This window comes from Capronia coronata (assembly GCF_000585585.1).
Source record: "Capronia coronata CBS 617.96 chromosome Unknown acBCG-supercont1.2, whole genome shotgun sequence".
NCBI classification, from domain to species: domain Eukaryota; kingdom Fungi; phylum Ascomycota; class Eurotiomycetes; order Chaetothyriales; family Herpotrichiellaceae; genus Capronia; species Capronia coronata.
Genome location: NW_006912894.1, coordinates 2,842,685 through 2,855,586, shown reverse-complemented (window position 1 = coordinate 2,855,586; position 12,902 = coordinate 2,842,685). Strand labels below are relative to the sequence as shown.

Genomic DNA, 12,902 nt, shown 5'->3' with positions numbered 1-12,902 from the left:
GTGCGGCATTCCAATTGCTTGTCAAAATCGCTGCACTGTAGGGAGGAAATGATATGGTATCAGCTTTGCACCAGAGGGACCAGAGTCCAGTTCGGAAGCTGTAGGTCTGATATATGGGTGTCCGTTCTTGTGCACCCTTCCTCGGCCTCGTCTCACGACCTCGAGCTATCTCGCCAGCATGCTATCATGATACGCATGCCAAAAAAAAAACCAAATGGCTAGGCCTTTTTCCAAAGGCGGCCCTTTAGATAGGTAGATTCTGCTGTGGTACATCTTATGTTCTTCCAAGGGGTAAATGATCAACGTCATCGCAGAGTTCAGAACGAAAGCCTGCCATTGTTCTTGGTCACAGTGAAACAGACTGGCCAAATGAGCTCTGCTTCCCCCACTGGTTTGTTTCTGTTTTGTCTGCTAGTGAGGTGTGTGAAGACCAGAGACAACTCGAATGCGTGGAAGACCGTTTGATGAAAGGAGACAGACAACCATCGATGGGGTTTAAAAGAGACTCAGACAAGCGAATGAATATACCAAGATCGAAGGACTGGACCCCTGTGCTGGACAGCAAGTGTACTCCTTCAGCTGGACTGAGCATCACAATTCAGGACGTTTGAGACGCTCCATATGACAATGGTATAAAGAACCCAAATCCAAGCCACTCACGGTCTGAAACCATGTTCCCGGCCTGAGAGTGCTGCACGCCTGAAGAGACCAGAACTTGAGATTTAGCCCCTTGAATTGAGGCATGCCCAGCAATGAAAGGAGCAGAATCTCTTAAAATTACCAAAATTAGGCATGTGATGTTCGCGGACTCCCCAAATCGTCGAAGTGGAAAAAGTACAAAGTGAGGTGTGTGGACTTCGCGGGGTGGTAAGACCGTCGGAATGAAAAAGGCACAAAATGAGGTGAGTTGAAGACTTATCACCTTCGCAGACTGGCCAAACCGTTAAAGTGCGAATAGCAAAATGAGGTGAGTTGAGACATGGTCACCTTCGCAGACTCTCCAAACCGTCGAATTGGACAAATGGCAAAATGAGGTGAGTTGAAGGATATCCAAGTTCGCAGACCCGTGAAACTGTCGAAGTCCTGACAAGAATGATATGACGTGGAAGCCCGCCTGCAACAAAGCAAAGGAGGGAACCACAGACCAGTGTGAAGTTGGGAGGACACCCGACTCACTGCACTCACCTCATGTCGCGAACAACTTGGTGGCGAAGCAGTCATTGGTATCAACATCGAAACAGGATTGAAGGGGCACCGGAAGCAACAACAGCCTTGCCACCAGGCTGGGCCGATTGGATTGTTCGCGATCTCTTGCCCACTCCATAACCAGAAGAGATCGGCAAGCATCCCAACCTCCAAGTCAAGGAGCAAGCCAGACAGCAGCCTCTTCGGGAGGCTGGTCCTTCAATGCGGACCGGGATAGAACTTCCAACAGCATGCTCGGTCGTGCCAGATCAGGACGTCGACGTCAACGTCATATACTAGTAGATGTCAACGCTGATTATTTGGGGCCACCCCTTTATCCCCCGCAGCCTTGTCAACTGTCGAAGTGTCAGCAGTGTGCAGTTGTCACAGCCGCTCAGATGAAGTCCATGGATGTAAGAAAAAGGTTAAACCCATGCCTCAGACATCTCTTTTAGTGCATGCATGCATTTGGTGCATGCATGTGCGTCGGGCGTTCCGCTTCGGCATCACATCGTATCCGTACTTGCGTCGCCGCATCGCATCGTGCATCTGCTATCCGAATCCGCTTGACCCGTCCATCCAGCCACCAGGACAAGGCTCCTTGGTTGGACATCTGCCTTTGAGTTGTCGCTTGAGTAGGGGCGATATCCGCCGCAGTGATCAGTAGCACAACCGAAGTCAATGTTCGACGGCTAAAGTCATTGTTAAGAACCCGGACTATCGACGACCATGGGAGAGGTGTAAGTTCGGAAAGAGATTGGTGAACAGACCCGGAAAACCTTAACAGACGCCTCTGTGTCGGTGGCTTGAAAAGCATTTTGCGGTCCGGGAGAAGACTCCACTGGCCACCCTGTGGCCCAAACGGATCGTTCCGACTGCTGCTGCACTTGCCTGTCAGGATAGTATGCTGCTGGTGATGACCCCGCGACGGGGGTCAAAATGAGATCGGAACCCTAGTGATACTGCATGGTGGCTTGCTTTGCGAGAGATCCAAGGTGCAGTACGGAGTAGGAGACGCAGCAGACAGCTGAGAAAATGTCGCAGTGCAGTCCACAGTCCACCATGGCAGCTTCAGCTCCGAGCATCCTCCGGCGGCTGTCTGTCGTGGAATGCGACCGAAGGAGACAGCACTGCCATCTGAAGTTGAAGCTTAGATCGCTGAGCGCGACAACGCAGCCGTAAAGAATCATGTGAGCATGAGAGGTGGTGGCTGAAGAATGATGAGGTAGTTTTCCAGTGGTGGCTTAATTCTCTCTCTGTGCGGCAGTTTAATTACTACGGTGAAACCTCGGGCAGTGGATGGTTGGGCTGCTGACTTCCGCTGGTGTCTGATTGGTGTCTTTTCACGTGACACAATTGCAGTCTCCTAGTCACGTTGGATGACATCCCCGGCTCCTTCCGAACAGCTTGGTGACTCGCACACTCGGGATCGATTCACCGAGTTGCATAGTTCTCGTTCAGGTTAGCCTCATCGGAAACGCCCCGACACTCCCACAGTTCGTCCTGGTCTGGCATCCTCCGAAATGTCCAAACTCCAAAGCACTGACACCGGAAGGGCCTGGATAGAGTCCACCGACTATACCCCATAGGGGGAATCCCGATCTCGTGAATGCCCACAAGCCATGTGGCCCGGCCAGCTTTCCCTTTCCCTTTCCCTATCTGGCATCCGCATCCTCATCCGCATCCGCATCCGCATACACATCCTGCTCCCATCTCCTCTCATCTCATACTAGGTAGGTACCTAGGTATAGTGTGTAGTATGTACAGCTGAGAGTCTGCGGCAAGACAACACTGAGAATCTGCAACCAGATCTGATCACCGGCAGAGGAGCTCTAAAAAGGGTTTCAGGGTCGCCATCTCATGCATGCCACATACATCTTCGACTGGCCTCGCCTCGCCTCCATCTCCGCAGGGTCCTCACGTCCCTCGCTGGACAGAAACAAGGGTTAAACGGGTGGCATTCACTACTAATTGATACTACCCCCCAACACGACCTGAAATTTTCTTTTCTATATCAAATAATGCAACCACAAGGACCATCGTTGCTGAGGTCGGACGGACTGCAGTCTGCCCATGCCACGTCTGCAATAACGTTGAGCCGCCTGTAACGCATGCGAATGGTAACTCGGAGAGCGCGCGCAAAGCGGGTAACGCAAAACCTTCCTGAGCTTCTCACTGCACAGTGCAGAGTACGCTGTCTTCTGTAGTACTCACTCACCTAAAGATTATCCGACTCGCTAAACGCTGCCGCCAGCAAGGGCAAGGCATGTCTCTCGCTCGTTGGTAAGAGTTCCCTGATTAGGCATCTTTTGGCGCTGTGCTTACTCGGCCAGCTCACACTCGAACACACTCTGTAGACTTGTGGTATAGGTACCAGGTGCACCTCAGTCCGGTAAATAAGATACTTACCTCGGTTGTCTACCAAGCAACCAAGCACCATCCGCATGTTATGGTGCATGCTGCAAGTTGCATTCGCACTGCATGTGTGCATCATCATGCAGACAGACACTGACAGAGCCCGGAAGTTTTTCGCCATGCAAAAGCTTACAGAGTTCCTACCTATAGCTTTGACTTTGCGTGCCTCGAGTCGGAAAAGAGCCCGACAATCTTGCGGAGAACGGTTTTCCGATCCCGGCTCCTTTGCCGCTCTCTCTTACCATATACTCTAGTAGTAGTACTCCTAATAATGCCTTGCTCTCCCTTGCCTTTGCCACCTCCCTGGTCTTGGTATTATCGTTATGTGGTCATATCTCGACTAAGCTCTTGAACTCAAAAGATGAATGACAAAAAGAAGAAGAAGAAACGGCGTCGATGCCGCCGGATCCATGCAAGTTATCGGATCAAGAATCGCGCGCGACGGAGATTGGAGAGAACAAGGCATGGAAGCAGACTCCGGACGAGCTGTGATTGGCTCATCTTAAATTCTCATCTCATCGCACGTAACTGAGCAGTAGTAGCTCACTGTAGCACTAGCTAGTACTGGCTGCACAGTTTTCTCGCATCTTCTCCTGCTCAAATATTACCTCAGGCATGGCTACAGCCCGTTCCTACCCATGTGATGGCGTAGTGTTCTCGTCTCGGTAGTTGATCTGCGACTCTCTTTGAGGGAAAAATGCAAATCGCGGAGAATCGCAAGGTGAGCAACCCGAGCAACCCAGGCAGCCATGCAGTAATGATGACCCCGAGACAGCAGTACGTAGTAGAATCGACATCATGACCATTAGATACCAACGGGATTAGGCATGTACAACAGAGCAACTCAACTGTAGACTTGTTATGGTGTTCAATGGTATATTGAAGATAGTAATTAGGCTAATAACACAATGCTCGGAGACCAGTGCCCCAGTCCCCTTTCCCGGAGCAGTGTGATGGGAGTCACCAAGGACTCGACCATTTTCCAACCCTTGCGCTGGATGCTGAATGCTGAGTATGCGATTCCATCTCTGCTTCAGAATCGTAGTAGAAAACAAAAACAAATCATGGCCATATTGAGGCAGGGTATCGTCGACCGTCCTTTTAGTTTTCATAGTTCCCGTATACATGCAGATCGTCGCTGTAGATGATACAGTCGACCGTGAATTGCTCGTGGTAAATCGCTCAAAGTAAAATGATGAAAGACAGGTGGTCAGTAGCACCACTTTGTATCTCCGCAAGAGTCTCAAGGACCAGCCCCAAGACCAGACCACTGCCAGAGATCATTGAGGGCCATTCAGGCGTCGAAGGCCAGTCTGGCGTCTTCTGATCGTGCTAGGCCGGCGAGACTTGCCACTGCTTGCGACCTCGTTGGGGCCGGCGAAGCGAACCACTTTGCGTCGCGCGTCAGCATCGCGTGCTGCCTGTCGGTGGGCATCTTCTCTCTCTTGCAACTCGCGGAGATATGCGATTTGCTCTTCGGTTGTGAGTTCTTTGGCGGGAGCAAGCGCGGGGATGGTCTCCACGGGCAGGCCCAGAGTCTCAGGCAGGCAGAGAAGGTCGTCGTCCGAGAGGTATGAGTTAGGTTCGGAACCAAAGGACGACATGCACGATCGGTAAGGACTTGGAAGCCATGTGGAGTTGCTGCTGTCGCGGCGCATGGCCAGCGATGATGCCTGAGACTGGAAAGTGATGCTGGAGGCATTGCTGTCCGAGCGAGTGAGGCCATGAGATGTCGGCCATGAGGAGGTGGGAGATGCGCTCATGAGCGCTGCATACGCGGATGATGGCGCGCCCGGGGTAGATTTGTAGGACTTGGTGGAGGAAGTTGAGTCGCGAGAATCAGAACGCGACATGGCCACCGAAGTCATGGCTGGAGTGATGTTAGATGCGGGTGAGGTGAAGAACATCTTGTCTGTGTCTAAGGGATGTTGAAGAGCGCGACGGACGAGTGCAGTGCTCGAGACTGATGCACTCGGGCGGGCCGCGTTGATATTATGTTGACGGCTCGTGTTTGTAGCCAGGGTCTTTGGATTTTCGTTTGTCTGGAGGTGTGTGTTTGTGGCAATAATAATGCCCTGTTGCGGAGGCGGATGGTGATGCAATGCAATGCAAAACTAGATTTAATCTGCGAACACGAGTCGGGCGGGCGCCGGCAACCGGAAAAAAGCGCAGGCCTTGGGTTGAGAGCCAGGGAATCGGGCGCGGTGACTCGGAGCGTGATGTGCGATGTGAACGGTCAACTTGCCGCGCGTTGAACTGTCGGCACGCGTGCACACTTTTGTACTCTGTGAGTGATTTGGTCGGATGGGTGAGAAAGCGGTTGTATGGGGATGGGTTGTGAGGATATGGATCTGAATATGTATGTCCAGCCAGACTGGGGGACGGTGGGTAGAAGCAGTTATAGTCGTAGGAGTGGATGGGTCCCCCCTTCCCCGTGCTCTTTCTTTTTTCGCTTTAGGGAACCGTGAGCTCGACCCGAGACTCCAGAGGGCGAAAAGGAAAAACCCGGTGTGTCGGATGCGATGCCACCTCGGTCGGTCCAGAGTTGGGCTTTTGGGCCTCTGGCACCTTTGATCGGGGGCACGGACGGGGCCCAGTGGGTTCGACAAGGTGGACCAGGGTTGGCCGTTGTTTGTGCTTCTGTCTGTGCGCCGGGTTGTGGGGAGGATGGTCAAGGATGGCCAGAGAGGGCCTGGCCTGTCGCTTTGGGCTCCGTGCCCGTGGTTCCGCGAACAACTAGAGCCGTGAGGAGTTTGGAGAGGCTGGTATGGTCCCTATGCCACACCGCGATCGTCGGTTTCAGACGAGGGTGATGAACGCAGGGGGTTCCAGTCAGTCTCTCCGGTCTCTGTAGGATATCGTGTGGTGGCTATGTGATACAGTGAACCAGACTTGTAGTACTTGAAGCGCTGGTGGGAGGAGACAGAAGTCCATCCGGAGGGGGCAGGCAGACAGTATTATGTGTTGCTGAAAACCCCTACGCAGGGGCGCATGCCAGTCAGTGCAACCAGTGACTATGATATGATTATTCTTGCACGAGTGATTGTATCCTGTTCTCTTCGCTAGGTAACCGCACCGATGACTGGCAACATGTCGAATTTGCAAGGCCTGCTGGCTGCTCCTTGTCGTGTCGGTCTACTGACCGCCGGAAGGGGGGCGAACCGGAGGACGTATGATTCTATGGCTGAACGTATGTGACACCCCGATTCGCCAGGCAATTGACTCGACAGAAGGTTTAGTTGTCGCTAGGCTCGAGGCCCAAGCCATGGGGGTCTTTGACCGGGGGGTAGGAAAGTGAGGGACCGAGCAGGGGGGTTGGTAGAATTTCGGACACACGGCCAGTCGAGAGTTCACCATGGACAGCTGAACGCTGTAACCAAGAGGAATCGCCTTTAGCGGTCACGGTGACTTGGGGGGGCAAACCGGGGAGAAACGATGACATTGGAGCTGAGTAAGAGCAGTAAGGGCTAGTTGCCTGTGCATCTCGCAAGGGATAGTGATGATGGTGGTGGTAGAAGTGGTGAAGTTCAAGTTCAGGTTGACGGTGATTGATGGTGATGGGTGATGCATGTCGAACGGTCGGTGGCTTGAAGCCTGACATGATGCCGCCGGCTGCGGACACACGGATGGGAGAGCGGATGGCGCCTGAACTTCACGTCACTTTGGGTTATTGACGCGCCGAGAGCGAGCCACCACGACCACTGGAATTGCTTCGGGGGTGCTAGGGAGGCTAGGGGGCTTAAGGGGCTGTGAGTGTCAACTTCCAGGCGTCAAACAGACACCCCAGGCGCACCCAACGATACTTCGGATAATGCTGTAAGGGCAACCGCCGCCTAGGAAGCACACGCCAATAACGACAGCAATGATAACTGGACCCCGTCTGTTTGGACTTGATTCTTGCAATGCAATGCATCTATCACCTACCTATCGATGGCATGGAATGGGCCTGGATGCTCTGATTCCTGGTCTAGTCCCACGCATTGTTGGCCTCGGCAGGTCAAGATTCGTCTACTCTGTAGATGGAATACCGGTGAGAGATGAGAGAGGCCAGTGTCGCAGTCATGCTGGTTGCAATCTGTGTGACTGATTACAGGATTCTTGAGTTGACGCGCACGCTCTCGCTCTCGCCTCTGTCCTGATGCTGTGCCCTGCCGTGTTGCTAAGAATTGCAATTGCAGATCTGGTGTCAGGCAATCCGAGTCTGTGAAACGGAGAGAAGTGTGGTAGCAGTAAGAATCCGGTCTGATTTGAGTAACAATTCACCATGGTTGTTTGATTAGCCAGATATTAATAACCATGGACGCCTACCAGTAGATGAGATTACTAGGGGCCTCCCGAGCCCTAGGGAGCGAGCACTGCAATATTCAGGGTATGTTATTACCCCAGACTCCCCCTTGATCGAGCAAGGGTCTGGTCATCTTTTGGTTAATCATCGGGGCACAGCAATACACAATGATATGATGTTAACGGAGAGGTGTGGTAACATCAACGTAGATCTGTAGGTATGCATGCCATTACCACCCTCCAAGACCAGCATCTACGAGCGGCGATGATGGTGAGTGATTATTCAAGTATCATGAGTAATGCCTTACCGGTGCCCAGGTTGTTTTGTTTGCCTTATCATCTGCTTTACGAGAAGCTGTTCTAACGCCACAGTATAGGTACACTTACTACCCCTACTACTACGGCAATGTCTCTGATGAGAACAGCCCGAACTCGTTCATCGCCCTTGCCACTTCCTCCCACGCCCTCTACTCCTCTTGCTGCCCAATTCATCCTTCAGGCAGCTTGTGGATTCCGGGCGCAGAGAATCGCCGGCCGCTCTGCACCCAAAGACCTTTCCGCAGACGAACTTGACTACCTACGTATTCAGTTCAGAGCCTGAGAACGGGAACAGGTGTTTGGATCTCTCCCCGTCGGTCTGTCCCCGGTGACCCTTCCTCTGGTATGCCGCCTCAGAATGGAGTGCAACGACGCCTGTGCCGCTTCGCCTCGCCTCGCCTCGCCTCGCCTCGCCGTTCAACATTCGCGAATACCCCATACATCATTCTCCAGACACCGAGAATCAAGTCCTAGTTAGGTAGGTATGAGTGCCTAGTACCAGCTGGTGTATTACAGTGGGTTTATGGCCATTTAACCGGACCAATGCCGAAGGAAAGTCTCTTCTAAACCCAAGTCTTCGCACTTTCGCCGGACGCTCCATTCCGAATTGGGCAGTTCCGGTGGACGGGTCCAGCGGGGGTCGTTACGGGTTATTGTCTACAGGTCTACAGAGTAGAAGGGTCTCTGCTTAGGTGGGTACGGAGAAGACTTAGTCGCATGTATATCTCCACCACTTTCTGCCGGGGAGATACTTTGCTGGCCCACATCGGTCTGGATTTCGCAGGTACTTGCCGGAGCCGCTTCTCGAGTCCTTTTCGCCTCGAGAGCTTCCTAGGGCGGCAGGAAGGCTACGCATTCTACCTTTCCTCCCTCTGGCACGTCTCCTTGGTGTGCGCCTGCACGTCTAACAAACATCGAATTGGTCCTCCCCACTTTGACAGTGAAGGCCTCCAGACTGAAGAAAGAGACTCCGCAAGCTTGTGGTAGATACTTGGTGTTCTGGAGAGCCATGTGGCCAGGGCTACCCTAGGTACGCCCTGGCGGGTGAGTGTCGCCCGAGAAGGATAAGGCATTTTCGTCCTCGGGCTTGGAGCCCCGAAGGACTGTCCCTTGGACGGCAGCCGCCGGACGGTGCCCCGTGCGGTACTGGGCCGACTTCAACACACACACACACACACACACCCGGGTAAATTTCGTCTCGGTGGAGTTGAAGTGGCTCTCGGTTTACCTATACAATTCACTTATTTAACCTGAAAACGGATATTCTGAATCTTGGCGAGATCGGTCGGTGACGCTTCCCTGTCCGAGACGTGTGCTTTTATTGGTAAGGCTGTCTCTATAGCCTGACCACTCACCATCCTTCTTGACCACCCTCTCTTTACTCGGTACAGTGTCTTTTCCTGGCCGGACCGCAGAAAACGGTCGAGTCTGAGGTGACTTAATCATGGTGCAAGGCCTGGTCCTATGCTGTGGCCCCTGAGCGGGCTACTATCGCCTCAGATTAGAAGAGAAAGAATTCGGGCGCACCGTCTCGCAAGTCGAGGGCCAGCTTGATGACACTGCAGCAGCGATCACTCCTGCATGTGCACTGGACTGGGCTCAGCCGATGCGTGTCATGCTGCAGGGTCTCGGCTCCAGATCAATGGCTGTCCTACTTATTGGAAATAGCTATAATTACAGTTCTCATGATTATTATTGGCCTTGTGAGACAAGAATCCAGAAGACTGTTCTAGGTATGCAGTGTGCAGTTGACCGACTTCTTGAGGACATCTGAATCTGAGCGCCTCGAGCCTCGTTCGGTCGTTTGTTTTCTAGGCTGTGTGCGTCTGGCATCAGCCTCGAACATCTGTTTGCAAGCCGCACCACAAGCTCTGTTAGACTCTACGACGTTACCACGCTGACGAGGCAGTCTGCCTTGCATACCTATTTACGTCAACTGCTCTTGGTCATGATCGTTGCCCGACCCGAGGCAATGCTTACCTCTCTGGACCGTCCTTGCGGAGGTGCGCACACCAAGATGCGGCGAGGACAACAAATCGTCCACACGCCTGTGAATGACTGCTAACATGTTGTCGCCTGCATCTTCCCCTTCGGCGTCTATAGTGAGCGCCTAGCCGTCAAATTTCCCCTCCAGAAAGGTTCATCTATGACCCTGATGCCCCGGGTTTTCCCTACCATGGTCGGTCAGTAGTGGGGTTGAACGAAGCCTGGAATGGCCGAACGGCCATTCCAGTTGGTTTCCCTCCCGCATTCCCCGCAATCGACACTTGTTTGTTTTCGTGGGTGGATGCAAGCAGCATCTCGGGAATCCGGCATGGGACGGCATGGTATGTCTACATCTGCTCTGTTCACCCGGATAAGCACTGGCTAACTGGCTAAATAGCTGATTGGTATCATATCCGGGTGGGATTGGAGTGCCCCCCATCACTGATATCGGGAGAGTTTCGCGTCTGGAAAATGTATCCATCCCTTGCACAGCCGAGGTCGATGTTGCCGATGCCCGAAGACGGAGGGGATCAGATGATGACGATGTCAACAACAAAGGATGCTTGTAAACGTCCGGCTATCTGTTCTTTCGTCTTGCTTTTCCTGGGTGGCTGGTGTCCTACACCCGAGGATGATGCGGCCAAAGGGGACCACGAGGCAAAGGGTCCAACATCAAGGGTCATCGGGTTTGCGGAGTTGTCCAGCTGCTGCCCAGCTGACATGTTCACGGCATGCCCAGGTGCAATATCCGAATCTATCCTGAGGCAACTAAGGTACGTACAGGTCTCTTCGCTGCGGTATCTACTATGTAGAATCAAAGGGTTACCACGTGAGACACATACACCTACAATAACAGTCCAGACTCCAAACTCCAAACTCCAAACTCCAGACTCCAGACTCCAGAACGACACATTTCCAGATTCCTGCAGGTGCCTCACGAAAGACCGTGCTGCTTTGTCATGATTCATTATTGTTGTTGTTGTTGTTGTTGTTGTTGTTGTTGTTGTTGTTGTTGTTGTTGTTGTTGTACATCGACAATTTCTCCCTTGTTGATATCAAATACCACGGCCAGCCACGCACGTAAATCTGCTCCTGTCAGGTTCGTTCTGGCTCAGATTCTTCTTTCTTTCTTTGTCGAGCAATCCCGGCACTGACCAACGAATGGTGAGTCAATATCAAATGGCCAGGCTGGATCAACATACCATCCAAGTCCCAGGCTCGTCCTTCTCGGACACGTCGGGTCTCTTGTGAAGATTAAGGTCCCCCAAGGTTGAATTATGAAATCCATCAGCCGTCAAGGTGGCATATGAGGCACTGGTCGCTGGTGTTATGTCGCTTACAATCTGCCTATTTCTCGTGTCATGCACAGCTTGAACTCCCAAGAGTAGGTGAGCAATACATTACCTGGGCAGGGAGTCTCATTCAAAGGTATAGACTTGGAAATAGTCTCGTCGTTGACCTGCACGGACGTTCTGCTTCTGGATGGGCGCCGAGACTGATGTTTGGGGAGGACAAGAGGACGAGGTGGAAGCTTCCATAAGCATTGAACCTGTGGGTAACATATCCAAGAACATTTGAGTGTATCAGTCAAACCCAGGGGTCTTGAAGAACCGGGTGAATGCAAAAAGGGGGCAAGAATACAATAGCTCTCAGCATCCTAGACCTTCTGACCAAGATACAGGCGGCCTCCCTGTCCAGTTCTTCTCTCTCGTCTCTGGCGGCCTCTCCGACATCAACTCCTCAACTCATCACGCACAGTTCTTGGCCGCGCCTTCACGTGTCTACCGCACACAACCACCACCACAATAGCCACCATCCCAAAACAAAAACCAAAAAAGATACCCGCACTTTCCATTGTTCGAACCAGCAAAAAGATCGGTGCGAGGATTTCCTATACCTTCCTGGTTGTTGATCGAGGAGATTCCACTATCCTCGATCGGAAGGCCCCTGCCACCAACCCTAGCATTGCGACCTACTCTTTGCGAGGAGGGATGCCACTAACCCCGGGTGCCCAGACGGTTGTGCTCTTTATGGTACTTCGGTCTGCCAAATGCGAAGGGAATTTGCGGGACTTAAAATATATAACCCTACAAAACATGTGCAGTGAGGTGAGGCAATCACGTGTGCATACTGGCCATGTGTTATAGTATCTGATTTCACGGCGAGCATCAGACCCTTTAGATAATTTGGATGCACTGATGGACTATGATGGGGCTACGCTCCGGACAACTTCCAGTGGTTTGGGTAAAAAGACTACTCTTGTAGGACTTTGATCTCGTTCTCGAGAGGGATAGGGTTGATTGTTTCTATGTATTCCCCAAGGAGCAGCGTCAGGCTGAGCGAGGCTGAAGAGGCTGATGAGGCTAGCCAATGAGAAAACGCCCCTTGGCTCTAAGAGTTCAATGTCTCACATCACTTCTTTACCGATGCTCTCACCCATGACTGCAGCAACTCCATCCACCACAACATTTCTGTTCTTCGGTCTCTAACGACGAGTTAGACGCAGTCTCGAGGACCATCCCTCCTCTCAGTCTTTCAACCTGCGCACGGAAACTCGAACAACGCACGGTGCTGCGAGACCGTTGCCAGCCTCACTTTCCCTCCGCATAATCTCATTCCCTACCCCGTCAGTAACGTCCAAGCCATTCTCCACAGCTTGCACTTGATCGAGGCACACACACGAAACGAAAACGAATCGAACCCAACCCACAAAA

At 52.5% G+C, this 12,902-nt stretch overlaps 1 protein-coding gene across 1 annotated transcript; it reads right to left on the bottom strand.

Moving 5' to 3' along the window:
- Positions 1 to 4,880: 4,880 nt before the first annotated feature.
- A1O1_02699 (uncharacterized protein) lies at positions 4,881 to 5,507 on the bottom strand (the record flags this gene model as incomplete). Its single annotated transcript, XM_007723609.1, has 1 exon — positions 4,881 to 5,507. The coding sequence occupies one exon, from the start codon at positions 5,505 to 5,507 to the stop codon at positions 4,881 to 4,883; it is 627 nt and encodes a 208-aa protein (XP_007721799.1).
- Positions 5,508 to 12,902: the final 7,395 nt, after the last annotated feature.